The following is a 21,329-nucleotide window of genomic DNA, read 5'->3' on the forward strand; positions in this document are numbered from 1 at the left end:
TGCTCATGGTCACACTGGTAGCAGATTTTGTAGGAACATTTCCAATTCACTGACTTAAAATCTTGCACCCTTTCCAGTCTGCCTCACTGTTCATACAAAGAAATTTTGGATAGCAATGGTAAATACAGCAGTAGGGAGCAGTGAAACAAAGGAAAAAAGACAGGAAGATCATTGCAATCTCATCACGCACATAGACACATACACACACACACACACATACACACACACACACACACACACACACACACATACACACACACAGAGATTTCTGGATATGAGTCCCCCTCAAAGGTACAAGTTATGTTCTTGTTTCTAAGTTTGTTTGTTTGTTTCTTTTTTCCTCCTGTGTTTTCTCTTTGTGTGATAGGTTTTTTTTTTCTTTTTCCCCCTGCCCCTTTCCATTGGGAGTTTCCTCTAAACTTGTGACCTGTATCTCCTTCTTATACATTTCTCCAAATATAGGACAAAGACCAACACTTAGGAAAAAAAGCGTCAACTGACTGACAGCAGACTCCTCTTAGGCAGTTCACGTGTCACTAGCAGTCAACACTCTCATGTCCTCCTTTGATGTGGAGAGCAGAAATTGGACTACTGCTCAGGAATTCATCTTTTCTGCTTTCCCCCATGACTGGGGAGATGCTATCATCTGCTTTGTCCCATTGCTCTTCATTTATACCTTCATCATTTTTGGAAACTTGGTCATTGTCCTAGTGGTCCAGATAGATGCCCACCTCCATACCCCCATGTATTTCTTTATCAGTTCCCTCTCTTTCCTGGAGCTTTGGTATACCACATCCACTATCCCACTCATGCTCTCCAACCTGCTCAGTGAGAAAAAGAGCATTTCCTTAAATGGTTGTATGGTGCAGTTGTATTTTTTCCATTCCACAGGCATAAGTGAAGTGTGCCTTTTGACAGTTATGGCCTTTGATCGCTATTTGGCTATTTGTAGACCCCTTCATTATCCCACCATCATGACTCCCAGATTATGTGTCCAATTGACCCTGGTCTGCTGTGTCTGTGGCTTCATCACACCCCTGCCTGAGGTTGTGTGGATCTCCACACTGCCATTCTGTGGCTCTAATCATCTGGAGCATGTCTTCTGTGACTTCCTCCCACTTCTCCGCCTGGCCTGCACAGACACCTGGGCCATTGTCATGATCCAGGTGGTTGATGTGATTCATGCTGTGGAGATTGTCACAGCTGTGCTCCTCATCCTCCTCTCTTATGCTGGCATTGTGGCTGTGATCTTGCGCATCCGTTCAGCTGAGGGTCGTAGAAAAGCCTTCTCCACCTGTGCTTCCCATCTCATGGTCTTTGTACTGTTCTTTGGCAGTGTGGCACTCATGTACCTACGTTTCTCAGCCACATATTCCTTGTTCTGGGACACAGTAATTGCCCTGGCATTCACTGTTTTGTCCCCATTTTTCAACCCCATTATCTATAGCCTGAGGAATAAAGAGATTAAGGAGGCTGTGAAAAAACATGTGAGTCAGCCAAGGATCTTTTTCTGTAAGACCAGATGATACATCATATTTTGATTGATGTCATCAAGGTCAATATCTTTCAGTCAGAACTAATGATAACCTACCCATGTCTTCTCAACCTGTGAATCCTAACTGCAAGTCAATATCTGATTTTTTAAAAATCAAAATTCAAACAAAATCTAAGAATCAGCAGTGTGCTGAAAAGAAATATGCTCATTTTTATAGCTTGCTTACAGAAAGCATTGTTTGCATAGATATATCAGTTCTGGCTAGGACCACCAAAATAAAAACTAAAAAGAAAAATAAGCAAAGAATTTTTTTCAAATGCACAGTAGTAAGAAGCACTGAACTGCTTTGTTAAAAATGCCAGATGGCTGGTCAAATATTGGCTATTTCCCTAATTGTAGATTTCACCCAGTAAGAAGTAATGTCCTGAATATAGCTACTTCAACACTCACATGGTTTCACGACTTAATTTAATAATAACCCATATTTACATAGTAGTTTGTGGTTTGTAAAGTCTTTGCATGCATTGATGTATTTGATACAAGTCCATGTTATCATTATATGACCAGCTCCTACAAATTGTTGTTTTTTTCTATATGAATTATTATAATTATTTGGGGGATCCCAGGATGATAATTTGGAAAGAGAGAAGGTGGAAGAACATTTATTTTTTAAAAAAATGTTTATGTCATTTAAATTTCTCTTTATATTTCTTCCTTGCCCCTCTCCATCCCATATAATGAATATTTTTTCAAGGAGAAAAAAAAACAGAAAAACTAATCAATATATCAACAAATATGTTTGAAAATGTATGTGATGTTCTAGTCCGTGGACCTTTCATTTCTGCAAAGGAAGAGAGGGAGGTGTCTTCTCCTGTCTTTTTTTGGTGACTGTGTTTGTTCTTTGTAATTTTGCTATATTCATGTTGATTATTTATTAATTTTGTTCTTATTTTCATTGTTGTAATCATTGTATATATACATATATATATATATATATATTGTTTTTTTGGCTTGGCAGAGCATATTTGATGACTACTATGCCTTCTTTCCCTCACTGGGTGAGGAGAGCTGGCATTCATAACAGGCATCAATCCCTGCTAGAATATAAGGAAGGGATAGGGACTGTGTGTGAGGTCTCAAGTCTGGAATTCCCTATTTCTTTCAGTTGTCCTTGACACAGAGGTTTCCTAGTAGTCCCTGGAAATAAGGAACAGACAGTTGCCTGGATTGGAGTGAAGCTTCCTATTTGCCATAAGGGTACATGGAAACTGATTCTGGGCATTAGAGAAAGCTTGGTTTTGGTAACCATAAACTGACAAGGTCAAAGACTCTGTCTTCAGTGTCTGAGACTGGAGGAGGATGAGACAAGTCTTCCATTGCAGAGTAAATCAGACTTTGTAGCAAAGACAACCAGACACTTCATAATAAAGTGTAAGGAGTAGAGAAGGTCCCAAGTATCTGTGACCATCTGTTATCATGATATTATTATCATTATTAATATTATTTATTGTTATTATTATTATTGCTGGATCCAGGGTGATGATTATGAGAGACTGGCAAAGCAGTTCTAAAGATCACTATCAGATCTCAACTCCCATACTTCTTAAAACTTATAGTCTGTGATTCAAAGCTGGCATCCTAGACACATAGGCCTTTCACATGGTTTCCTTTCTGTGATTTATAGATTAGTGCAGTTTGGAAAGTCCCTGGTCATATCCAAAGAGCAGGGAAAGTAAGCACTGAAGGAGCTTTTTAGATATTTAGAGCTGGACTCCATGAGGGAACGTTTCACATTTTCTCTTTCGTTTTTAGTATATGCAATACATTATGTGAGCATAGTATGTTGAGTGCCTATATCCTGTGAATGGGAGGGTTGTTGATTTAGATTCTGAGCATAAAGGGAAGTCTCTAGATTCATAAATGTACTATTTTGTAGTTTGGTAAAATTCTTTATTATCTCCTGTTCATCATGAGTTTATTTGCTCAGAGTTGCTGCTAAAATTGTGGCTAGATAGACAGTAGAGTGGGGTTGGGGCAGAATAATCTAGGTATTTTCTGGCTGTGTGTCCTCTAGTGGCCAATGGGATACTGCAGTATTTAGCCAGTTTTATCTTGAATGAACTAGATGGGAACTGAGGTAGCTATTGGCCTGGTGGTTCAACATAACAAAAATTATCAACTTTTACCTATAGGCACATAAGCCCATGAGCCCCGGGAATAGCAGTGTCCCACAAGACCCTGGCCTCTGAAGCCCATCCTTTGTAGCCATCATCCTGGGGAACAAACATTAAAGAAGAGGCCAACCCTCCCTTACAACCACTCCCACCAGCAGCCAACCAGCCACCAGAAGGGAACAAACAAGCCAGCCTAGCTGAAGCAGCAAGGTATACTGCATGAGAAACGAAATGTGACATGTGCCCATTGAGACAAATCACCTCTATCACCTTGACCACTGTCTAATCCTAGCCTAGGACCCAGAATCTAAGCATTCCTGGAATTGTAGTATCTCTCAGGCCGTCAGTCCTCTTTCTAGCCCAGTTCAACAACCATCTTCAATAAAAGGAAATCTCATGCAAAATAGAACTGTCATTCTTGCCACCATTAGCACCAACTACTAATGAACTAATGCTGATGGACAGCTAAGCCCAAAAGCCTCTGAAATAGCAATGCCCCACCCCCATCCCCAGGCCACCAGTTCTATCGTCCAAAAAACAAATCTTGTTAAAATAAGACCTGGCAACTTCCTCTGCAAATACTGCAGCTGCTGTCTCCTCAACAGCCACAGCTGTTAAAGAACTGGAAACAAAAGTTCTGGTCACCAAAGATGGCACCTCGGCATCATTAAATAATTTAATATCAGAAATAGATACAGCTTTATCAATTGAAATTACATTAACAAGATTCATTACCATATGTTTTGCCACTGTACTTTAAGGACCATAACATATTTCCATTAGATTTGCAGCTAAAAATTCGTTTATATTCTATCTCTCCCTATTATAAATGAATTTGAGAGTTGGAACTCTCGACTTTCTACTTGTATCACCAGCACTCACCACAGTACTTTGAACATAGTAAGAACTAAATAAATGGCTTTTCACTCACTCATTCATTCATTTATATCAAATTCTCTTGCTAGACAATTAATACAGTGACACACTGCTTTTTGTGAATTTAAAGAAGGAGCATATGAACTGATCGGGATTGCTTGTACTATGGCAGTGTTCCAAGTGTCACATGTTATATATAGAGTGCCACAACTTACTTAATTATTCCTATTTTTCAGACATGGAAACAAGGGCCCAGAGAGGACAAATAGCTTTCACAGGGTTACACAGCTGATACAATATGCCACACTGCCGCTTAATGATATGTAGAAGCTCTTAATAAACATATATTGAATTGAATTAGATTCTTGTTTCCCCATATTGACAAGATTGCTTTAAACTTTGCCCCATTTTAGAGTGAGAGACAATGAAATATGAGATGAATGAATGAATGGATGGATGGATGAATACATTTATTCAGTGCCTATTAGATCCTTGGTCCTGAACTGGGCACTGAGGTTACAAAGACAGAAGTGGGACAGCCAATGCTTTCAAGAGCTTAAGTTCTAGTACAGGGAGACAATACACAAACAGGATTAGAGTAGGGAAGGGAGTTGTTTTGTTTTGTTTTGTTTTTTTTTGTCTTGGAAATCATAAGAATGGTGAGTGGAGTCATAAAACAGTCAATTAGCCATTTAATTACTGTTCCTAGAGCAAGAGGTAGAAAGCAAGAGTGTACGGTGTGAGGTTTTAGACTGGAGAGAAGGCTATACACATGTGGCAGTGTGGATGTCAAAATGTCTGAGATAGATTAATCTAGAGTGCTATCTGGAGCCAATTAGGGAAGGGGTGATCCATATGTTGCTGTTTCAGATGGAAAGGGACTTCATCAGCAGGTCAAATTGCAAGATGTCAAAGGATGTCTGGGATAAACGAATGTTGACATTAAAATCTCCTTTTCAAAAAGCCTATCTATGAAGGCTTAGGAGTGTGATATATGTGAAAAGGAATAATCTTTAAATCAATTAGTACTGACTACTTTGATTTATTTTTTAGTTTTATTGTAGGATTAAGTTTCCTTCTTTAGGAAAAGTTAGCCCTAACCACTAAGCCAAACTAACATAGATATTCTCTTAAGTCTAGGTTACTTATAGATTTAGTGAATAGGTAGATAAGACTTTATCATTTAATAGCAGATAATTTGGAGTAAGACATATATCTTTGTAGGAATAAAATAATCATGAAGGCTGGCAGCTGGAGAAAGGGGGAGGCAGTTTGACTCCTAGCTTATTGATTCTATGTTTCTCTTTCCAGTCTTAGTGGATAAATTCCCCTTTTTTTTTGAACTAAAGGTTACATTCCTCTTTCCCAGTTCTATAGGCCCTTTTAAAAGTAATGCTTTTAATTGCAGAATGTTACAGCTACAGGGCAAAGAATTCTAAGGCAATCTCACTTAGACAAGTTGATAGACATAGGCCCCAATCCAACAGAATATCAGATTTAGTAGTTGTCCCACCCTAGTTATTCCTCCAACATGCCCACACTCCAAATGTTGTCAATAATATGAGTTTGGGTTAAGAAAGCCCAGAAGAAGTGAATTAGTCAAATGCCCTGCTTTGTCTAATTGAATTATGTTCAAAACAAGCTTCCTAAAATTGCTGTAATTTTTAATTCCTCTTTTCTGTTATAAAAATAAGCTCTGTAAATAATTTCTTTGTCTCTGACCTCTGAGGAGTCAGATGCCTGTTTTGATTGGTGGTAGTCAACCTTGATAATTAAATCTTTATACCTGACTTGGACTTTTCTATTTCACATATTAATTTAACTTATGTCAGGAACAGGAATATCTACACTTGAAATCACAGATCCTTGAAATATTGGGACCTTAAAAAAGTGATAAGGGAACAGTGAGTGGTAATAGATGAAAGAGTTTTGGCAGAATGGAGGATTTACTTGTGGCGCTAGTGTGGGGCAAGTTTAAATTAATAGTATGAATACAGAGCATGAAAAGAGTTGAATGGCAGGCTGAGAAATATGAACTTTATTTCATAACCAATGGGGAAATCAATCAATATGCATTTATTAGGCATCTACTATATTCCAGGCACTGTGCTAAGTTCTAGGGATACAAAGAAAGGCAAAGACAGCACCTGGTCTCAAGGAGCCTATGGTCTCATGGGGATGGCAACAGGCAAGCAAATATGTACAAACAGAATATAGATAGGATAAATTGCCTAAAATCCACAGAGAAGGAAATAGCATTAAGGTTGACGGGGGAAGGCTTCTTATAGAAGGTGAGATTTTAGTTCAGACTTGAAGGAAGCCAGGAAAGCCAGAAGGAAAGAGATGAAGAGAGAAAGAGTTCCAGGAATAAGGGACAACCAGTAAAAATGCCAGGTTTAATAGAAAGCATTTTTTATGTGAGGAAAAGCAAGGAGACCACCTTCTTTGGATCAGAGTATGTAGGGTAAACAGTGGTATAAGGTGTAACAAGACCTGGAAAGGGAGGGAGAGGGCAGGTTATGATAGGTTTTTAAAGTCAAACAGGGAATTACATATATATTTTAAAATTCAATATTATTTTGTTTTCATCTTTAAATTCTTTCCCTCTCACACCTTTCTCCAATGAGAAAGCAAAAAAAAGAACATCAAAAAAAACCCAAAACTGTTACAGACATGTAGAGTAAAACAAAACATATTCCCACATTAGCCATGTCATTCACATATATATGTGTATGTAGATATTTATATATTTATATTATAATATTATATATATACATATATTATATATATATATATAAATTTATCCTGTGTCTATCACCTCTTTATCTGGAGAAGGGTAGCATGTTTCATCATGAGTCCTCTGGAATTGTGTTTGGCCAATGTGTTGACCAGAGTTTTTAGGTCTTTCAATACTGTTTGCCTTTAGAATTTTGTGGTTATTGTAAAAGTTGTTTTCCTGGTTCTGCTCACATCACCCTACTTCATCTTCCTGGATTTTTCTGTAACCATCACCTTCATCATTTCTTACAGAACAATATTATTCCATTACATTCACATACCATAACTTGTTCAGCCATTTGTCAACTGAGGTGCACTCTCTTAGTTCTCTATTCTTTGCCATCACAAAAAGAGCTGATATAGATATTTTTGTACATATGAATCCTTTTCTTCTTTCATCTCTTTGAGACATAAACCTATTAATGGTATTACCAGATCAAAGGGTATACACAGTTTACTTTAAAATTTTTATAATTTATTTTTAAAATGCATTTTAAAAGATTTTGAATTCCAAATTTCCCCCTCCCTTCAGCCTCACCTCCACCCATTGAAAAGGCAAGTAATGTAGTTATATATAGTGTAGTAGATTTAGGGGGCATAGTTCCAAATTGATTTTCTGAATAGCTAAATCAGATCACAGCTCCACATTAATGTACCTGATTTCCCACATCCTCTCAAATAGTAGTCATTTTTTTTATCTTTTGATGGTGAGAAACAGAACCTTATAGTTGTTTTAATTTGCATTTCTCTAAGCATTAGTAATTTAAAGCATTTTTTCCCATATAGCCATTAATAACTTGGATTTCTTCCTCTGAAAACTGCTTATTCATATCTTTTTATCATTTGAGGAATGATTCTCATTCTGCAGAGACATGATAATTAAACCAATGAGAGATGAAGTTACCAGAAAATAGAGGAAGATGAGGGCCTAAGACTAAATCTCAGGGAACATCTATAGTTAGCAGATGAAATATGGATGATAAGCCAGCAAGCACCTTAGCTCCTTCATGCTTTCTTTCCTACTTTTATAGGAGAAGAAACTAGGTAGGAAATGGAAACTGAGAACCAGACTATACTGATTGAAAAGAGTTCCTCTTCTCTGGGTTCCCCAATCTTCAGGTTCAGGTTCTTCATTCCTTTCCTTTCATCAACATCTTCTTCACTAGAATTTGAAAGATTTTCATAACTTTGTCACTGGCTATTGCTCACAGGTATTTTTCTTCCATTCACTTGGGATCTCAGAAGGGATCTTCCTGACCATTATCACTGTAGGTAGATACCTGCCTTTCTGCAACACTCTTCGCCACAGAATTATTATGATTCCTCAGCTTTACATTTAGCTAACTTGTGTGTCTATTGCTATTGTCTTTTGCTTCATCATATGCTTCCCAGAAATTGCATGGATATCCTACATTTTGCCTTTTTGCAGTCCAAATCACACTGATTTATGATGGGAGTCCACTTTTCAGACTGGCCTGCATAAACACTAGAAAAGATGGCCAAGTTGGGTGATATCATCCCATGCAGTAGAAATCATTGGTACCATCTTGTTGGTGACCTTGATCTACATACAGATCTATGTAATGATATTTCAGAGTGGTATTGCCAGTTATGAAGGCCAAAGAAAATTCTTCTCCAGCTGTATTCTTCATCTCATCATCTTGCTGCTATTCTTTGGTGTGTGTTATTTCTGTATCTCAGTTTTTCAAAGTTCTCTCCTTTCCTCCTGTGGAATAGTCATTAATTTATTGTATGCATTTTAATCTCCTTTCTTTAACCCCATTATTTACAGTCTGAGAAATGAGGAGATTAAAGAGGTCATAAAAAAGTTGTGTGCCCCTAAAGCATTTTCATTTGTCAAATGGCAAGTTAGTAAAAATTTAATGGGTACTAAATAAGTATAAATCTTCCTTCAAACCAAGTAATAAAAGCTTTATATAACTAATATAACATTATAAAATGAATAATAATATTAACTGATTATTTATTATTCAACAAACTGAAGGAGAATTTCTTCATAATTGATTAATTTCTAATTATTTATAATGTATCATTTCCAGAAAACGTCGTTACAAATCCACAAATAGCTTTTTTTGTTCATTTCAAACCCCTTAAAAAAAAAACTGCATCAAAAGCCAAACCCACTTCAACATAGCTACAGGGCAAGTAGTTATGGAATAACTTTAAGAATTTTATGCAGATACAGCTAATGATTTACCTAATTAGGATGTGGTGGATGGATATGGAGCAAGTAATAAGCTTAGTGATAGGGAAATCGTAGAGGGAGGAATCTGGTGTTTTGTAGGAGATTCCTGGCTAGGTACTACTGATACACTGATACACCTCCCTTTCTTTTTCTGTTTTTTTTTTTTTTTAAGAAATGCTACAGAGGAGTCAGGAAAAACAAGGCACACATTCTTACATTCATACTTAATTGAAGGTCCTAGGAAGACAGTTTAATGCTTTCTTTCTGATTTATTTGAAAAATTTTCAGATCTTTCTATAGAAAATCAGAGGCTGTACTGCTTTTGTTGGCTGCTAAGCTGTTGAAAGCCCTAGCATTCTGAAGATCTCAAAGCATCTCTAATTAAAGGAAAGTGTAAAATGAATAGCCAACTAAGACATACAAGCCCTAAGGCCAAGAGAGTTTACCGATTAGGGAGAAAAGCTTTAGGACTATGTGCCCCAGAGGTCTACGCTTGGATTTTAGGTAGAATATCTTGTATAAGAGAGAATTTAATAGGAGATACTGCCCCAGAGTTTTACTACAAGCATGACTTGAAACACCTGCATACTTTGGAGGAAAAAAGAGAAAGGTGGCCAAGGATAGTAACAGAAGCAAGGAAGAGACCTGGTAAAGAAATGACCAAACCGGCCATAGACAATAACCAAGTGCCTGAAGTAGTGAGATCAGAGTCAGGAAATGAGCTGTAGAGAGTATCTATATTCTGCATTAGACAATACCCATTAGCCTATAACAAGATTTTGTAGCACCTTCTATGAGTGACAGATGTAGCCTCTTTCCACTGTGGGGGAGACTAAGTTAAATGGGAACAATTCTAGTCCTCCCTAAGAGACGCATATGGCGAGAGAGAGTGGCCATATGGTGTAGCTAACAAAAATGTGGCTGCTCAGATCAGACCCTAATTTACCTCGCTACTTTGTTTTTATTAAATGCCTTCTATTAATAATTTCATGCACCAAATATAGTTCGGTTTGCAAGACAATATACTGGACAAGGCTGCAAGCCAGAGGTTGAAATGCCCATTGACCCCAAACAGTAACCTAAAGCTGAGAAGTGAGGGTTCCTAGAGTCATGTAGGGGTATGAGGACCCTACTAAGGTAACTTTAGGGTAAATTAGAAAGAAATGACCTCCTTGAATCTTTAGGGGGCAACTAAGATGCCCCTTTGCCTTTCTAGGAAATGTGATGTTTTTAACTCGCAAAATATTAGTGAGGATGCAATGCAATAGCTGGCTATTTATGTTTGCTTGCATCATGTTCTAAATGTAATATCATCTATCCAAAATAGCAGAGTAGCATATCAGATATTCACAGGAGGGAAATTCCAAGAAAGGAGCCAGCAATCAATTCTGCAGCTTCATAATGTCTTTGTATAAAGGTGCAGAGTATGGGTGACATAGAAGATATGCTGAGGATGCTAACGCAGGGAGCTCAAATTCTAATGATAGAGACAATATGCAAACTACTATGTACCAGGATAAATTGGAAATAATCAACAGAAGGAAAGCACTGGAATTAAGGAGGATCTTGAAGGGATTCCTGTAGAAGGTGGGATTTAAGGAAGTCAGAGACAGGACGAAGAGCATTCTAAACCTGTGGGGAAGCCAATTTTCCCAGCAGTTCTTGTCAAATAGGGAATTCTTCCCTAAGGAAATTATGTCACCGAGTTTACTGAACACTGGATTGTTGAGTTTAACTTTTTGATTCTTCCTTATCCATTCGGTTCTAAGCATTTAACTTTTCTCCTTTGTAACCAGTATCAAATAGGTTTGTTTTTTTTTGTTGTTGTTGTTGTTGTTCATTTGTTTTTACTGCTCCATAATATGCTTTGAAATCTGGAGGTGATCTTCCCATTGCATTCCTACTTTTTCATTGTTTCCCAATAGCGTCCAGATCATGGTTCATCTAGCTAAATTTGTTTTAGTTTTTCTAGTTCTATGAAGTATTCCCTTAAGAGTCATACATACTTTTTTCCTTCAGAACATATGCCTAATTTTGCTATGCAGATGATGCTGCAGTGAAGACCAATTTTCCCCCTTAGGATATTCCAGATTTTTCTGTCATTTCTCATCTTGGATAAATAATCTTTAAGTTTCTTGATAAATATTTTCCCCTCTGATTGAAAAATTCTCAGTTTACAATTTCTCTAAACTGTCATCTTTACTTATACAATTTTTCAAGCCCTCTTTTAATTGAGTTGATCTTTGATTTATTTTTCCTGCTTATTCTGCCCATTTACCTTTCAGGCAATAATATTTCAGGGAAATAATTATATTTCTCATTGATTTCCTATTTGTTTTCTGATTCCCCCCCAAAAAATTTTGCCATGTTCTTTTTCTTCTATGGTACTTGATTTATTTATTAAAAACTTAATAGATTTTTTTCAAATTCCCTATCTTCTTCAATCTATTTCCTTTAATGTGTTCATTATCCAATTTAATGAACTTTCTAATTGTTCAAATTTCATTTCTGGGATAGTTTTTGGTGTTCTTTTATTAATTTTTTCCCTTTTAGTTACTTGACTTCATTTTAATTTAAACTATAACATTTGTTTTCATGTTGGTGGGTTTGTCCTTCTGCTTATTTATTTCCTTCATTATTCTTTTTCTATTTCTGAATAACTATTCTATTTTAAGATTCTTTGGCACTCCCCCATTTCTTAATTCAATCCTTCTACAATATTTTTTTTTATTTTGGAGCAGTTTTTTTTTTCTTATAAGGGATATAGAATGATACTATTTTATTATCTCTTACTCCACCACCTACCAGAAAGTGGTTTGTTACTTTTTCTAGTTCTATAAAGTATCCCTTTAAAAGTCATACATACATTTTTCCCCTTCATATTATATGGCTAATTTTCCTATGCCAGTGATGCAGCAATGAAGACCAATTTTTCTTCCCTTTGGATATTCCAGATTTTTCTCTCATTCTTCATCTTGGATGAATAACCTTCATTCACACAGGCATATTATGCAGAATTACCCAGTAGCCAATGTACCGTAGGTATCATAATCCACATCCTGCATGATTTTGTCTCGATATAAAGACAAATGGTCATTTGGCCTCAGCTTAAAGACTGTAAGTAAAGGAGAGCCCATCAACAGAATGGCAGCTCACTGTTCTTATGATAAGTTCTAATGATTAGGATGTTTTTCCTTGCCTCAAAGCTAAATTTGCTGCACTCTTGGAATGAATTTTCACACTGATTAACTCACAGATTTGTTGACTTTTAAAAGTACCTGTTGTGAATTCTATTTGTTTTCTTTTATTGGTATATAAAATTTATTTGACTTTTGAACTGTGTACTTGCAAAGGGTGCTTGTGATAGCATGTGGAGTCATAAAACGAGTGTCCTAGATTTGTAAGTAAGAACAACAGAGCAAAGGGGAAACATTCTCCCGAAGTATACCTGGGGTTTTGTGTCATATGATACCCTCTGACAAAACGATTATATAATTTTGTCTATATGGTTCTATGTTGTATAGCTCCTGGCATAGGGCAGCAGTATAATTAGGTCCTCTTTCTTCTTGGCACTATTACCTGTCACTAATGCTATCAGTCTCTGAGCCAACAATAGCCTTCTTGGGAGCCAGATCTCTTTTCCTCTAGCTTCAGGAGAATTCCCATGTTTATGTATGGTGCACACATTTTCATATCCTTTAACCTTTCAGCATGAAGCTATGCGTCTATTCAAGGACATATTCCCTGCTTTTTCAGGAAGAGAACAAGCATCTCAACTGCTTCCCCCGATAGGTCTGTTAGGCAAATGGGTGGGGTTATTCAAATTATTACTTACAACTATCAACTACTTTTGTAAGGATCCAGCCCCACTTGCAGGCCTTAAACATATTTGTCCCTACCCCATTGTGCTCGTACTGGGGGTGGAACAAAATTGAGAAGAAAAATGCTTCCTGTTGTCAAGGAGCTTAACTTATCACAGATAGGTGGTATATATATGCATACACACATGCATGCACACATATATGTATATATGTATAAGTATATACATGGACATATATACATACAACATATATGTGCACATGTGGAACCATCAATTACAGCGAATGGAGAAATTTTGAACATTGTGGATAAGTTCACTTACCTCACCAGTTCCAGGAATGTACACATAGATGATGATGTTGACGCACGCATTGCCAGAGCTAGCTCAGTGTTTGGGAGGCTCTGAAGGCAAGTATGACAGAAGAGTATTAGACCACCTACCAAACGGAAAGTCTACACAGCCATTGTGCTGATCTCATTGCTATATGCCTATGAAACCTGGACAGTATAACAGTGCCACGCCAGAAAACTGAATCGCTTCCATTTGAATTGTCTTAGGAAGATTATGAAGATCACCTGACAAGATAAAGTACCAGATACTAAGGTCCCATTCAACTAAAGTTGAATTGCCAAGCATTCAAACTCTACTGCAGAGAGTGCAACTGTGATAGGCTGGCCACATTATTTGAATGCTGAACATACATTTGCCTGAAATACTATTTTATGAAGAGCTCACACAATGCAAGCACTCATGGAGGTCAGAAGAAGAGATACAAGGTCTCTCTGAAGAACTTTGGAAGCAATTGTGAGACATGGTAGACACCTGTAAAGGATTGCCCAGAATGGCACCCCCACATCAAAGAAGGTGCTGTGTTCTATGAGCAAAGCAGATTTGCAGTAGCTCAAAAGAAGCATGAGACAAATAAATTTATTTATGGGGCAATGGGGTTAAGTGACTTGCCCAGGGCCACACAGCTGGTGAATGTTATGTGTCTGAGGCCGGGTTTAAACTCAGGTCCTCCTGACTCCAGGGCCAGTGCTCTATCCACTGCACCACCTAGCTGCCCAAAGACAAGTCAATTTAGAGCTGTCTCCACTCCAAATGTTCATACGGACTATTTGTGCCTGACTTGTGGTAGAGCCTTCTGAGCTCATATTAGTCTGATCAGCCGTCAGACATACTGTATCTTGACCCTGACATAGTGATGTCATTTTGGTCTTCTCTGAGTAAGAAAGATAGCTATCATGTACATACATGTCTCCATATAGCTACACACATATGTATATCATGTATCTGTACATATATGTATTATATGTGTAGATATACATGCATAATATGTATAGTACTTTGAGGTCTGAAACATAATTTTCATATGTTGTCTCATTTGATCCCTACCAAAAAAACCCTAGAAGTAGATGTTATTTTTATCCCCATTTTACAGATGATGAGACTTGAGGCTAGGAGAGATTAAAATGACTTCTCTAGGACCACACAATTATCTGAGGCAAGGTTTGGACTCAGATCTCCCAGACTACAAGTTCAGTACTCAGTCAACTAGACCATCTAGATGCCTGAAAAGAAAAGACTCAAACACAGGGAAGTCTAATATTCAATATTACATGATAAATGTGCAAATCAAAGCACTATATGAGATATGAGAGCAGACAGTTGTTAAGGACTATTCACTCCCTTTCTCAAGTCTGCATACAGGACTTTCCCTCTTCTAAGACCCAACGCTTATTGCTTGCCCATTCAACTTGTACCCCATTGAAAATATTATGGGAAAATTGGCTTTTGAATTGAGTTTTTAAGAACAAATAAAAATTCAACAAGTTATGAGAAAGAGGGAGGGTATTCAAGACATAGGAAGTAGTTGCCTTATTTCTCTCATTAGTTCAAAAGCCCTTTGATGCCTTGGTCATTTCCCCCCCTTCTTTGCATGCCATATAGTGCCTTGTACTTACCAGGCACTGGATCAGTATTCCTACATTTATGCTTTATGTTCCTTTCTCATTTTTCAGAACCTCCAAGAATGTTAGATATCCATTAGACTTTCTCAATATCAATGGAGTTCCATGACTTACCTCCAACAGGCTGGTGATAATCGTGGGATATCTGGGATTCTTAGAAAGAAAAAACAGGGATCTGGGGCTTAGACCCTCCTAATTACTAGGCAGAAACTTTTTCCTAATTGACTCCATTATGGAAGGGATTGCTTTCTTCCAGATCTTGAGTCATCTGTGTAAAATTCCCAAGGGAGACAATCTTTACCTTCCTGATGTCCCCCCCTGAGAACCAATAAGAATGCTTGTATTTTCCTGTGTGTTGGTGAAGAGAGATAATTTGGATGCAGAGACAAAGTGAAAATATTATTGAAGAAGGAAGACTCATCCTAGAATCTGAGAGAGCATAAAGATGACAGATAAGGACACTCCAGGGTGTGAACAAGAAAGCATCTACTTGTAGACTTTCTTCAGCCCCTGGATCTGCTGCAACAAGGTCAGTAGGTCAGTGTAGGGAAGCCTGCTTCACCTTGAGGTATGGGACAGTCACTGGGCAAGCATTATTTTCCTGCACAGAGTCTAAGTCCAGTGCATAATCAGAAGTATGAATGTGTTTGGGGTAGGTACTAGATTCTGAGAATAGAAATCTTGTCAGAAGAGTCATCGGGAGAAGACCCAGGCTGGACAAAGGCTTTAAACCTTGAGTACCCAGAAACTGGGAAATTATGATAGAGCCAGAGCTGAAGGAATTTTATCTCTAAAAGGAAAAGTCAAGGATGATCAAAATTAATTTAACTTCAATTCAACTAACATTTATTAAGCACTTACTATGTATATTTTTAGGAGTCTAGACATTATAAGATACTCAAAGATTAAGTAAGAATCATAGGTCATCTGGTCCAACCCTTTCATATTACAGATGAGAAAACTGAAGCCCAGAGAAATTAAGTCACATAGGTCAGCCAAGTGTATGTCAGAGGAAGGATTATTAGCTTCCACCTCATGAGCTTAAGAAAGACAGACTGTGAATTACATGGGCAGAGTTCAAGCAAACCACAGGTTATATGATTACATATTATTATTATACATATTATATTATTACATAAATAATTTGGTATAAGTAGTTTAGACTGGAGTTCTGTCCATGGACACAGCTACTCAGTAGACCTGAGATATAACATAGGATTGGAACTAGAGCTGTTGATATGAGAAGCAGAAATAAATGTGTTCTTGTGTGAATCACCAGGAATAGTCTTTTATTTCCTTTATGTCACCCTACAACATCTCTCTAAGGGACTAAGGGGCTATATGTGGTTCTGGTCACTTAGCCACCGTGTGGGTCATGAGTCAAGTCCTGTGTTAAGCAGAAAGGGATGATTCCAAAGATGCTAAAGTTATATCAATCCATATAAAGCAATTCCAATCCAACGAGAGGCACAATAACATAAGAAGAAAAGAATGCTTATAAAGAAATATGGAAACAGACTAAAATAATCATAATTTAAATATGTGATCAGAGTAGATTTAAATGCTCCAATTAGAGAAAGGTGGAGTTAATGTCAGAAGTCTTCTTGAGGAAAATGAGTTTTGAATATGATTAGAAAGAAGTCATAATTTGACTTAGCAGACATGTGGGAACATTTCAGGTAGTAGAAATCTACTGTATGAAGGTTTATTGACTAGAGAGACTACAATCACTCAAAAGAGTACTGATTCAGAAATCAGAGGACCTGGGTTAAAATCTTAACTCTGACACTTGCTAACTGTGTGACTGGACAAGTCATTTATACTCCCTGCACCTCAGTTTCATCATCTATAAAATGAGGGAGTTGGGTTAGATGGCCTCTGATCAGTTTTTCTTTTCTCACTCAGGTTGGAAGTGTAGGGGTGATAACAAAACCTATCACATTGCTTATTGACATAGAAGTTTTGACCTCTTCCCTTTCCTATTTGGGTGAGTTCATCCCTGCTCAGACAGCCTGGATGACTCATGCTTCAGGGAGATCATGATACTGGTACTGGACACCTGTGTGTTCCACCATATTAGTGTGGACACCTGATCATTTCTACTGCAGCTCAGAACCACCAACCTCAACCTCCCATGTAGCAGGAGATACAGATGTGTACCACCACACCTGGCCTAGATGATTATCTTTTGAGAGAAAGATCATTTCTAGAGAATTCATTCAGGGAAAGCTTTGGGAGCTTAGCCTTGATAGATGGTTAAGTTTAGATACACCTGGAGGATGGTACAGGAATGATCTAATGAACATAGTGTTTCAGGAAAATTAGCTTGTCGTCATTGTTCACGTGAAACTGGAGGCAAGCCTACCAATCCTGAAGATTTTGCGATAGTCCAGGTGTGATTTGTTAAGGGCCAGAATTAAAGGGGTAGTAGTATGAATGGAAAGAAAAAGATAGTATCGAGACATATTGAAAATAAAGTATCAACACAAACTGGTCAGTAATTAGGCATGGGACAAGGGAAAGGAAGAAGTGAGTTAAATGTAAAAACTGGAACCTAGAAGACTGAGAGAATGGTAACAAAAATGAGAGGATCTGGGTTCGGGCAAGAAAATAAGTTCAGTTGAGTCATGCTAAAAGTTATATTTCTAGAATTTAGAATTATAGTATTGGTCCTCAGGAAAGGGGTCAGGACTGAATATTTTTATTTGGAAGTCATCCACATAGGTGGTAGCTAAAGATGTAAAATATGCAATATAAATAAGGGAGTGAATGTAGAGTGAGAAAATCAGGTTGCTAAAGATTGAACCTTGAAGAGTGAACACATTGAAGAGACTGGAGATAGAAGAAGACAAATGGTGAAGAAGATGGAGGACTGTTCAAAGAGGCAAGAGCAGGAGACTGAAGGAGAAGAAAGTTTTATGAAGGAAGGGGTGACCAATAAATAGTATCAAAGTTACAGGGAAGTCAGATGAAATGAGGACTGTGAGAAAGCCAAGTAGAGGTCACTATTGGTTTTGAAGAGCCCACTCAGTAAAGTGGAGGGATCAAAATTTAGATTCCATTAGGTTGGAGAGAGAGTGAATGACGAGGAAGTAGAGGCATAGAACATGCCTTATAGAATCATTGAAGTTTACAGGAAGGTAGTTGATGGTAGGTCAGAAGGGTCAAAATGGGGAAATCCATGTATGTTTGAAGGAAGGTGAGAAGAAACTCCTGGAGAGGGAGAGGTTGAAGATGTCAGAGAGAATGGGAATCATTGATGGAAAAATATATTGGAAGAAGCAAGAGAGATTGAGGAAGCAAGGACACAGATGAGGTTATCTTTGGAAAAGAAAAGGAAAACTGTGCAAGAAGGAAAGAAGGAGAAGATGGGCACAGAAACAAAGATATTTAAAAGATAAGGGATGTTGATGGACTTTATCTTGTGAGTAGATTAGGAGACCAATCACCAGCTAAGAGTTGGTGTGAATCTGATTCATTGGTGTAGGGAACGCTACAGCAGATCAGCAGCTCATCTGTAACTTATAGTATCAGAGAGTTCCCTGGAAGCATCAAGAAGTGGAATGATTTGTCCAAGACCACACACATATTGTGTCAGAGGGAGGACTTGAACCTGGATCTTCTTGATTCCAAGGCCAACCTTCTATCCAACGTGCTACATTGCCATTTGCATAAATGTTCCCATTTTCCAGATGAAAAAACTGAGATTCAGAGAGTTTGAATGACTGTCCCATAGTTAGACAGTTAAGAAATTCTGTATCTGGGTTTCAGGACTACATCTCTTGACTATAAATCTAGTACTCTTTTCCTAGTACTACACACTCTTATCCAAAGATAGTTTGGAACAATAGTGGAGAGGAAAATGTTATGGAGAGCATAAGCAATGACTAAGAGGGAACACTTCAATCCATTCACTATCCTTTCAAAATTTATGAATACATCTTCTTCTAGTTGCTCCTAATTAATCCTCATCTTCATCTTTGTTTTCATTTCTCTAATTTTCAATAGAGTTTTTTACTTTCTTTATGCTATGCATGTGTATTAGATAGTTTTCCCCCATTAGAGTGTGAGTTTCCCAGAATTGAGGGCTAGGTCTTATCTTTATTCTGTATCACTCCACATATAGTATAAGGATGATGCCATACCTGGAACTGTGAATCCACTGGAACAATTTATAATACATTTCACATAGAGCATTGACTGACTGAAGGTAGGTTGCTTTCAAAAGCCCTGTATATCATTAGAACCCATTATCCTCTTGCACTTCCTTCAGATGGAGAACAGTAACTGGACCACTGCCCAAGAGTTTATCTTCTCTGCATTCCCCAGAGACTGGGGAGATGCTGTTACCTGCTTTGTCCCACTCCTCTTCATCTATGCCTTCATCCTTATTGGAAACTTGATCATCATCATAGTTGTCCAGCTGAATGCTCACCTCCGCACCCCTATGTATTTCTTTATCAGTACTCTTTCTTTCCTGGAAATCTGGTTTACCACAACCTGTATCCCACTCATGCTGTCAAGCCTGCTAAGTGAGAAGAAGAACATTTCCTTAAATGTCTGTATGGTGCAATTGTATTTCTTCCACTCCACAGGCATCAGTGAAATGTGCCTTTTGGGAGCCATGGCTTTTGATCGTTATTTGGCCATCTGCAAACCCCTTCATTATTCAACCATCATGACTCCCAGACTATGTGTCCAGTTGATCCTGTTCTGCTGTGTCTGTGGCTTCATCACACCCCTGCCTGAGGTTGTGTGGATCTCCACACTGCCATTCTGTGGCTCCAATCACCTGGAACATGTCTTCTGTGACTTCCTCCCACTTCTCCGCCTGGCCTGCACAGACACCCGGACCATTATTATGATCCAGGTGGTTGATGTGATCCATGCTCTGGAGATAGTTGCAGACATATTCTTCATCCTCCTCTCTTATGCTGGCATTGTGGTAGTGGTCCTGCGTATCCGCTCAGCTGAAGGTCGCCATAAAGCCTTCTCTACTTGTGCCTCCCACCTGACAGTTGTTTCACTTTTCTTTAGTACAGTGGGACTCACATACCTCCGTTTCTCTGACACTCATTCCTTAATCTGGGACATAGCCACTGCCTTGGCATTCACAGTTTTGTGCCCATTTTTCAACCCCATTATCTACAGTTTGAGAAATAAAGAGATTAAGGAAAGTATAAAAAAGTACATGAGTCAGCCAAGGATTTTTTCTCAGAAGGCCAGATGATATGAACTTTGACACTTCAATGCATTCATGATCTTATCCATCTAGGCACACCTGGATCTACATCTTCCATTATATTACTTCCCCATGAATCTCTCTATGTTTTTCAAACATGGTCTATATAATGAATGGAAGGCCTTTATTAGATTATTTTTAAAATAAAGGTAATTTAAATAAACTCTAAGAATCAGAAATATTTTTTGGTGATGCAATTGGGGTTAAGTTACTTGTCTAGAGTCACAGAACTAGTGAGTGTTATGTGTCTGAAGTCAGATTTGAACTCAAGTCCACCTGACTCCAGGGCTGGTACTCTATCTGCTGCACCACCTAGCTGCCCCCAGAAATGTATTTTTAAAAAAAGAATTACTTGATATCTTTTATGGCATATTTTCAGAAATCTGCATCCTCAAAAATACATGAGTTCTCTGTAGGATTAACAAAATTTAAAACATAAAATAAAATAAAAATTGACCATAATAATCTAAGCAACTGACTTCTTTGGTAACTTACTGGACAAACCAGTGAAATAACAGTTTATGGGCAACCGTATGTCAGAATCACTAAGTTGTGCCCCAAAGATAGTTACTTGCCAATTACCCAGAGTTATGGCTGAAATAGGGGCAAAAAGTTTGTGTCATGAATTTCACTTGTTATAAATCAATTAAGAAAGCATGTGGATTGGATATGTGGAGGGACTGATATCCAAAGATAAGTTAATGTTCCTTCCTCTACTATATACACTAAAATGGAAGGTAGCAAAGTCTCTACAGAGACCTGTCTGCA

The 21,329-nt window shown here is 37.8% G+C and overlaps 2 protein-coding genes across 2 annotated transcripts; both read left to right on the plus strand.

Annotated features, from left to right (window-relative positions):
- Positions 1 to 554: 554 nt before the first annotated feature.
- LOC114026425 (olfactory receptor 6K2-like) lies at positions 555 to 1,526 on the plus strand. Its single transcript, XM_027840120.1, has one exon. The coding sequence runs from the start codon at positions 555 to 557 to the stop codon at positions 1,524 to 1,526; it is 972 nt and encodes a 323-aa protein (XP_027695921.1).
- Positions 1,527 to 19,583: 18,057 nt separating this feature from the next.
- On the plus strand, positions 19,584 to 20,549 carry LOC114026351 (olfactory receptor 6K2-like). The gene has a single exon (XM_027840031.1). The coding sequence runs from the start codon at positions 19,593 to 19,595 to the stop codon at positions 20,547 to 20,549; it is 957 nt and encodes a 318-aa protein (XP_027695832.1). The 5' UTR covers positions 19,584 to 19,592.
- Positions 20,550 to 21,329: the final 780 nt, after the last annotated feature.

The sequence above is a fragment of the Vombatus ursinus genome, unplaced genomic scaffold, assembly GCF_900497805.2.
Source record: "Vombatus ursinus unplaced genomic scaffold, bare-nosed wombat genome assembly UNPS02014838.1, whole genome shotgun sequence".
In the NCBI taxonomy this organism is placed as follows: Eukaryota; Metazoa; Chordata; class Mammalia; order Diprotodontia; family Vombatidae; genus Vombatus; species Vombatus ursinus.

What these genes read in the sequence shown, in the direction of transcription:
- LOC114026425 (XM_027840120.1), top strand. Translation starts at nt 555, where the DNA reads ATGTCCTCCTTTGATGTGGAGAGCAGAAATTGGACTACTGCTCAGGAA.
- LOC114026351 (XM_027840031.1), top strand. Translation starts at nt 19,593, where the DNA reads ATGGAGAACAGTAACTGGACCACTGCCCAAGAGTTTATCTTCTCTGCA.